We start from the raw sequence: 8,596 nt of genomic DNA on the forward strand, positions 1-8,596 counted from the left end.
AAGCTTGTTCTAAGTAGGTGCTTTAGACCACTGAGCCATCTCACCAGCCCTCGATATTGATTTTAAACACCTGCCATCTACCTAAGCATCTAGCAACCCTTTGAGGAAGCTGCATTCTTGCTATTTTGTGGATGTGGATATAGACTCTGAGGGTAGTTAATTGCCTAAGATGCAGTTGCTGTTCAGTGGCCAAGCAGCATTTGACCTTTGACCCTTGGGGAGGCACTGTCGGTGGTGGCGGCGGCAGCGGTGCTGTGTGTGCAGGCCGCACAGCAGGAAGTGCCCCAGACATGCTTGCGGCCTAATGGAGGACAGGACCATTTTAGTTGGTGTGATTGTTTCAGAAGAAGGCTGTTCAGAAATGGTGGGAAAAGTAGGTTGTGAGGTGCAGGACCTTTCGGACAGCATTGGATTTGTATTAATGGCGAGAAGCTAAAATCCACACTGATAGGCTGGGTCCATGGAGTGAGAAGGCTGCCAGCTTGGCAGGAAAGAGGGTGGTCACTTAGAGTAGCAAGCGCAGTCCTTCCGGGCTCAGTGATGGTTAGAAGCAGAAGCCGTGCATAGTGGCACCTGTAACCCCAGCGACTCGTAGGAGCATCACAAGTTGGAGGCCAGCTTGGGCAACTGAGAGAGACCGTGTCTCAAAATGAAAAGGACTAGGCATGGAGCCTCCCTGGCTTCAGTTCTCCAACCCGCGCGCGCACATGCACGCGCGGGCACACGTGGAGTGGTGACTGATGGGAGCAGTAGTTCTGGAACACCATTTGGCAGCAGGTGAGCAGGAGAGCTTCCAGCTGGGAGGTGGGGTGACCAAGCGGGGGTACAGTGCTCCATGTGCGTCGGCCAGGGCTGGTTTATGCTCTGCAAGTCTGTTATTTCAGTGTATCAGCTTTAATGACCAGCCACACCAAAACTTTTGACTTAATTCTAGAGTTCAGTTATGCCACATGTAGGTATTCATATATACAACTCAACTTTTGACTGTGGCTAAGGGGTCAATTTTTTTTTTTTCTTTTTTTGAGACAGGGTCTCACTATGCAGTTCAGGCTGGCCTTGAACTCACAGTTTAGCCCAGGCTAGCCTTGCGCTTACAGTGATCCGCCTGCCTCAGCCTGCTGAGTGCTGGGATTACAGTCGTGTGCCGCCATGCCCGGTCTTTACACTGATTTTGAGGATTTTTTTTTTTTTGCTCCTCCAATGCCTTCAGGGCACTTTTGGCTGGCTGGAGGGTTGTGGGGATCGAACTAGAAAAAGCTGAGGCTGACAGCTTTGTGGAAGCAGCCACTTAAAGAACTGAGCTAGAGCCAGGCCCCCAAAATGGCAGAAGTGTTTTCTTTTTTCCAGAATGCCTTCAAGGCATGACTGGCTGTCTTGTGTTGTGGGGATCGAACCAAAGCAACCGGAGCCTGACTGCTTTGTTGAAGCAGCCACTTAAAGAACTGAGCTACGGGGCAGGCCCCCCTTTACACTGATTTTGAAAAACCAAATGTAGTACGTGAAGTGGCAGCCCTTGTTTAGCTTACAGTTCTTGGAATGAGCTGCGTGTTCTCTGGCCAGGGACCCTCCACAGGGACAGCAGAAGACACAGACCCCAGGTCATGAGTTTTCAGACCTCTGAGTTGTATTTGCTACTGTCCTTTTGTCCCCCAGAATCACAGGGGAGCCTAGATGGGAGGCAGCCGTGGGAGACTTTGCCTTCTGGGGGGGCAGGGCGCTCACACTTTTTACCGTTTTTATGACACTTGCCAATCTTGACAGGGACATGAACGAGAGCACACATTACTGCCCTTATACACATGGAGAGACCGCAGACCCCTGGCAGGTGTGGGTTTCCACTTGCAGCCTGTGTGAGTGCAGGAGCTTAGGTGTTGTCGGATGCGCGCATCCGGGGGCCCAGAGGCGCAACACCCACTCCTTGCTCCCTTTCCCCTCTCCATGCAGGTGGCACTGTGCTCCCTCCCTTCTTCCCTTTCCGTCCCTCACAAATATTTGATCACCACTTGCACGTAGGCCTGGCTTCACAAATGGTGGAAGACGGAAACAGCAAAAGTGCAACATTTCAGATCAAGATGAGTATGATAAAAAAATAATAGGGCAAAAATAATGGTGGGGAGGATTAATTTGCAGGGTTGAGATTTAGGGAAGAGCCCATTTCTTTGTGTTGTTCCTTGGCAATGAGCAGAACTGGCTCCTGTGGGAGGGAAGTGGATGCTCATGGGAGGGGAGAGAGAGGCCTTACAGTACTGTTGCTTGCAAAGGTGAGACGTGCGCTTTTTCTCCTAGCTCTGGGATTTCAGGATCAGTGTGGTAAAACAGTATTAGTTTTGTTAGTTGCAGACCTTTGAGTCCTTTAAAAACCTGTGAGCCATTTTGAAGCCTAGTTTGAGGGTACCCTATTTAAAAGAGATTATTAGGAAAATAAATTTGCCTCTATGTAACACCTGTCTTAGTTTCAAGTAAAAAGTGGAGGGAAGAGCTGGGGAGATGGCTCAGTAGAATAAGCACTTCCCTAGCAAGTGTAAGGGTCTGAGTTCAATCCCTGGTTCTGAAAAAAAAAAAAAAAAAAAAAAAGTGGAGGGAAAATTTGTGCTTAGCAGATTTTTAGTTTTTTTTTTTTTTTTTAAAGTGTATTTTGTGCAGGGTCTCACTACACAACTCAGGTTCATAGTGATCCTCCTGTTTTCAAACCTCCCAGTGCTGGGATTACAGGTGTGCGCCACCATGCCCAGACTTCGTGCCTGGCTCAGTGTGCCTGGGAGCGGGGCTGGCGCAGCATATGATGCCAGGGATTGAATCCCAGGGTCCCTGCAATTGCCTAAGCTGGCACTTAGTATGCTGAGCTATCTTGCTGGCCCACTTAGATACTGAGAGCCGATTATTTCAGTCACAAAAGAATTCGGCTATAGAAATTCAGGGTTCAGCAAATGTTACTTACACTGACTTTCTGGAGAGTTATCGGTCAGTTAGGGACGTTCTGCCACATCCAAGTTGTGTGACATTATTCAGTGGCCATGGAAGGTAATAAGTAGGCTTTTATAATTAGAAAGATCTGTTTTTATCAAGTCTAAAACCTACTGTTGAGACTACTATTTTCAGTTTCTGCTTAACTCTAATTCCTGACCCGATATTAGTAATTAGCCAACCCTTTAGTAGCTTGCCTCAGCCGCAGGTTTCCAGTGTCTGTCTGGAAAGCAATACTGTTTTCTTTCTTTTTTTTTTTTTTTGGCAGAACTGGGGATTGAACTCAGGCCCTTGCACTTGCCAGGGAAACACTTACTCCACTGAACCATCTCCCCAGCCCAATAGTATTCTCTTAAGAAAGGCTTAAAGTCATTGGGCCACAAACCTGACTTTAACAGGAACTGAGACTTCATTTATCCCACTTTATATAAACTATGCAAATATTTTTAAGAAATACGAACACAGTAGCCGATTATGGGGTATGGTGCGCTGCACCCCAACAGGGCTATAAGTGCGCTTTATTGCCTGTCCTCTACAACTAAAAAGTTTGATTTTTGCTGCAGGTCTAGCCAAGAAGGTTTCTGTAGATTGTGTCTGTAATACCTTTACTAAGGATTAGAAGTAGCATGTGTGTTCCATTTGGCCTTTGCTGCACCTGGTTAGGCTGGGTGTGATGGTGCACACCTGGGATCCCGGTTACCTGGAGGCTGGGCAAGAGGGTACAGTACAGTGCTGAGTTCCATCTCCAGTACAGCCAGCACACACATGCTCTTGGTTGGAACTGCAGGTGGAGGTGGAGACACCAGCACTGAAGTAGGGGCTGTCCAGAGCCCAGCCTTTGACTCCATGAAAAGCTGTTGTTGGATTTCTTTTCTTTCCTGTGAAGTCATGGCCTCTCCACAGTTTTGGAAGGAAGACATTGGTTAATTGTTTTTAAATAGTCTGTGAATAGATACACTTATTCCTCAAGTCTCTTACTGGATATTTTTATGTGCCAGATGCTATTCACATAGAGGACAAGTAGATATTAGCTTTCACAAATAATTATTGGAAATGAATATTAAATTCTTGGGATTATGTGATTTAGGATAAAACTCTTTAGGCATGTGTATCCATGTAAGGACATTAGCAAATATGCATAAAACCGAACAGAGTTCACCTGGAACCCACCGGGGTCCAGGGTCCATAGTGTGTGTGTGTGTGTGTGTGTGTGTGTGTGTGTGTATTGATTCGTAAATGTACTTTTTGCTCAGCTACTCTGTGAACCTCAACTGCCCAAGAGATCACACAGCTGCACAGTAAATCGTCGGGTCCTTCCTTTCTCCCCGGAAAGAGTGAGGCAGAGAAGCTGCAGGTAGAGGAGCTAACGGGTGTCAGAAATGCCCAGGCCGAGGAACGACCTCCTCCAGTGCTGGGCCCCACCCCGCCAGCGGGGGAGAAGCTTTGAGGTTCAGGGCTGGGGGACAGGACCGAGTGGGGTGGGATGGCCTGCGGCCCGAGCAGTCAGATGCACTAGATAAGGGTTCTAGCTAAAGAGGGGCGACGCGGAAAGACGTGTAAAACTGGAGTCTAGGCCTAGTTGGGAAGAGCGTCAGTCCGGAGAGAGACCTGCAGGGAGAAGAGCGCACCTCTCAGCCCCTCTCAACAGCGCGCGGGAGGGGGGGGTGGATAGGGGCGAGGCCTCCGGGCGGGGCGGGGCCTCCGGGCAGGGCGGGGCCTCCGGGCGGGGCGGGGCTCCGGGTTGGGCGGGGCGCGGCCTGCACTGCGAGGCTCAGTGCTGCGGGGAGCGTCCGCAACGCCCATCACGGGCGCCTCCCAGCCTGCTGGGGTCCATGGAGGAGAGACCCCTGTAGATCCACGGTTTCCATGGCCGCGGCCGCCTGCAGCTTCAAGGCCATGTCCCTCTTCAAGCGTACCTTAGTGCTGAGCCCTGCCACCGCTCCCAGGGGCTCTGGCTCAGGCGGCCCCCAGCGGGGCAGCCCCTGGTCCCCCGCCGCCGCCTGGCCCTGCAAGGACTGGTCTCGGCTGCGGAGTCCGGCTGGCCGCCTGCCTCAGCCCCACGCCCACGCCCACTCCTGCTCCTCCACGTCGCCCACTGCCGTGTGTCTTTGCCCACAGGACTCGCTCACCAGCAGCATGAAAACTTGCTACAAGTACCTGAACCAGACCAGCCGCAGTTTTGCAGCTGTCATCCAGGCGCTGGATGGGGACATTCGGTGAGTGGAGGGGCCTTGCTGGGCCAGGGAAATGGCGTGGGGGTGGAGCGCCTGGCCCTGTGTTTACTTCCCAGTGCCCTTCCAGGCTCCTGGCCACCTGGTAGTGTCCCTGCAGGCTTGCTCTTTCACTGGAGTCGTGGGGGTGGGGTGTTTATTAACCTTTTTTTAGTTTTGGCAGCTGAGCCAGCCGCTATAGCTCAGGCACTCCCTGTGGCTTCCCTTCAGCTGCTTCAACGATTTCAGGCATGTTGGCTAATTTGAAGCTGCCTCTGCAGATGGCGCGAATTTGCGATTTTTGACATTTCACTTGCAAAACTTTAGTTCACTCTAAAACTTTGCCTGTTGATCCACGCAGTTCTACAGTATTTGTAAGTGATTCTGTGTGCAGCTGTGGCATTTTTAGTTTTGTAGTTTGCAAACCACACACTCTTGTGATCTCCTTTAAGAAAGGAAAACTGATGTAGGTTTTGTCAAGTGCATAAGACCTTGGCTGTCCTTTTATAGTCTGTAGAGTCAGGAGTGTAGGCAGCTTTAGAAGATGGCCTGCACAAATGAGACGTCATTTAAAAGTAAATCCTTTAGTTACTTGCTCTAATGGAAGCAGTTTTTCATTTTTGCAGCCATGCTGTGTGCGTGTTTTACCTGGTTCTCCGAGCTCTGGACACGCTGGAAGATGACATGACCATCAGTGTGGAGAAGAAGGTCCCCCTGCTGCAGAGCTTTCACACCTTCCTGTATGACCCAGACTGGCGGTACATGGAGAGCAAGGACAAGCACCGACAAGTGCTGGAGGACTTCCCCACGGTAGCGGCTTCAGGCTCTGTGCCCTTGGGCGTGGGTAGTGGTGTAGAGTCAGGGAGAAGGGAGCAGACTGCACCAATAGTCCATGTTGGAGTCCCAGCTCACCAACACCTGCCTAGATGGTAGCCATTCCGCCTCGGTTTCTTTGTCTGTAAGCTAGGGACAGTAGTACTGCCTGCCCCACAGTTGGGAGCTTTGCAAGAGTGAGTACAGGAAGGCGCTCAGAGCAGCGGCAGCTACTGTCCTTCCAGTGCATGGTGTGGTGGCCTGCGGTGGGAACATGGGCTCGCACCACAGTGCTCTAAAAGGAGCATTCTCGGGTCAGCTCCCACAGCTGTGGGGTGCCTCGTGGGGCTGTGGGGGCAGACGGGCGGGATCTCTTGGCGGCTGGGGAAGAAGGCTGGAGAGGAGAAGGCCTGGGGGGGGGGGCTCTGCCGTGTATAGCCCTGTGCTCCTGGCGCATTTGTAGTGGTTCTGTGCCGTACTGTGTCGCTTGTGAAGTTAGAGCTGCAAGGAGTGAATAATCCATACGTACTGTATTTGGGACACTGCCTGTTACTTTCTAAGTATCCTGTAAGTATTAGCTTGCAGGTCGATTCTCTTGGGGTAAGGTAGATTATAGTTAAACCTTCATCTGTGGAGGGCTCCTCAGGTTTATATCATAGCTAGTCCTACTTTTCTAGAATCTGTCTTATCATATAAGTGACCCTTCCACTTCTCACAAGATTGATTTAGTGAAGTGACGTGTTCCCTAATTGCCCAAAGGCCTTTTTTTGTACATAGTTGCCAGAGTTTTCTAACAAAAATAGTCCTTATGTGGCTCTTGCTGTTGAAACAAATGTGATCTATACATCTGCAAGGGGAGGGAGTTGGACAGACAGGAGAATGCGGGCATTGCAGACGCAGGCTGGAGAGAGACCTTGCTAAGAGCGCATGCTTGGTGCCAGCACCTGAGGTCTGTGTAGCACAGTACAGTGGGAATCACAAGGAAGAGTAGCTGGAGCTGGGTGCGGAGCCCTGGCCCTGACCTAGGGAGGGCCTGGCTGGTGTGCGGGGGCCCAGGACATGGGTGGCCGGAGCATGGGTGTCCTGTGGCCAGGCTGCACATCTAAAAAGTGTTGCCCTAGCTGGATCTAGCCTCCAGGAGCCCGATGGATCAAACAGGAAAGCCTACAAGGAAAGCAATCATTAGTTGTGGCAAACATGTACCAGTAAAAGTAAACAAAAACAAGCCTCTCCCAACTACTTTTGAGTAAATATGTAACAGTTACATAATATCTGATTATGAGACTACTGTCTAAGATGTTATAAAAATCTATGAATTCAACAAGTTATGAAAATATGAATGGGAAAATAATTTGGGGCAGATAGCTAGTTTAATTTTACTTTTGTTTCCGAGACAGGGTATTACTGTATAGTTTAGGCTGGCTTGAACTCTCTGTGTAGCCCAGGCTAGCCTTGAGCGCCCCGCAATCCTCCTGCTTTAGGCTCCTGAGTGCTGGGATGAGAGGTGTGTACCACTGTATGTGGCTGTTAGTAAATCTTCAGACACTGTTCCTGCGTTTGTAAAGCTGAAGTGTTTTCCTTTGTACCCATGCAGCACTGCAGTGGAGAACACTTTACCCTGTAAATTTTCACATTTGGACATTAGGTTGATAATTTCTGAAAGCAGAGAAAAGGTAGCAAAAGCTTGAGACAGGAAGACATTAGCTTTGTGTTGCTGTAACTAATTTTTTTTTGCAAAGCAACTGAAGAGGGAAAAGACTTATCTTGCCTCAGGATTTCAGGTGTTCTGGTTCGCGTGAGGGTGCCCGAGGGTGGAGGAAGCAGCGAGGCCACGGCTGCTTGCTGCACCTAGAGAAGGAAGAGACTGGGCCGGGCTGGGGCACCAGAGCTCCCTGTGGCTCTTGGGTCTCTGAGACAACAGAGCTCTTCGTTGTCACTTTTTCCAGAGTGGTTTTAATTTCACGCTTTGAATTGCACAATTACATACCAAGTGCCAGCCAGCCGTTGAGGGAATGGACCCAAGTTGTGGCGCGAGTGTCTGTGTTGGGCGTTGGCTTTGGGCCCAGGCCCCTTCTGCCACCCACCTTGTTGGCCTGGTCACTTAGACATAGGGCGGCTCAGCATGCCTGGGGAGCTGTGAGGGGACAGAGTCCTGGGCTGGGGGTCCCTGGTTCCCTTGGACCTGGACAGAACTGCCGTTGGTTCAGTTTGCCAGGGGACTCTCGTTTTGGCTCTCGTGTGGAGCAGCTGTCCTCGAGAGAACGGCTTGGCTGTATTACCTTGGGGGGTTCAATGCTCATCGGAGACCCTTGCACTGTCTCCGCCACTGAATCACCCCTGCCTCCTCACCCCGCTGCTGCCCGGCAGAGCCTCGCGTTTAGGTGTTTCCTGAGATTTTTCTCAAGTTTCTGTAAACACAGACCAAGAAAAATCTCCCACTTGTGATCTTCATTAGCACCTGTTTGCTGTTCACAGTGTTGTACGACAGGTCTATAACAATTTATAGCATTTTTGCTAAGTTTTGTGGTGGTCTTTTGTTGGACTTTGATAATCTTTAAGTGCTTCTTTGAACTTAAGGTGTTTGTGTAACTGCATTGAATTTTTTTTTT

At 50.2% G+C, this 8,596-nt stretch overlaps 1 protein-coding gene across 1 annotated transcript in view; it reads left to right on the forward strand.

Annotated features, from left to right (window-relative positions):
* Positions 1–8,596, forward strand: part of Fdft1 (farnesyl-diphosphate farnesyltransferase 1) — a 26,347-nt gene that overhangs the window by 3,738 nt on the left and 14,013 nt on the right. The window contains exons 2-3 of the mRNA XM_023714638.1: positions 5,083–5,180; positions 5,801–6,103. Of these exons, the coding sequence (XP_023570406.1) occupies positions 5,083–5,180; positions 5,801–6,103 (401 nt within the window). The remainder of the gene's footprint in view (positions 1–5,082; positions 5,181–5,800; positions 6,104–8,596) is intronic.

This window comes from Octodon degus, unplaced genomic scaffold (genome assembly GCF_000260255.1).
Source record: "Octodon degus isolate 3935 unplaced genomic scaffold, OctDeg1.0 scaffold00036, whole genome shotgun sequence".
NCBI lineage: Eukaryota > Metazoa > Chordata > Mammalia > Rodentia > Octodontidae > Octodon > Octodon degus.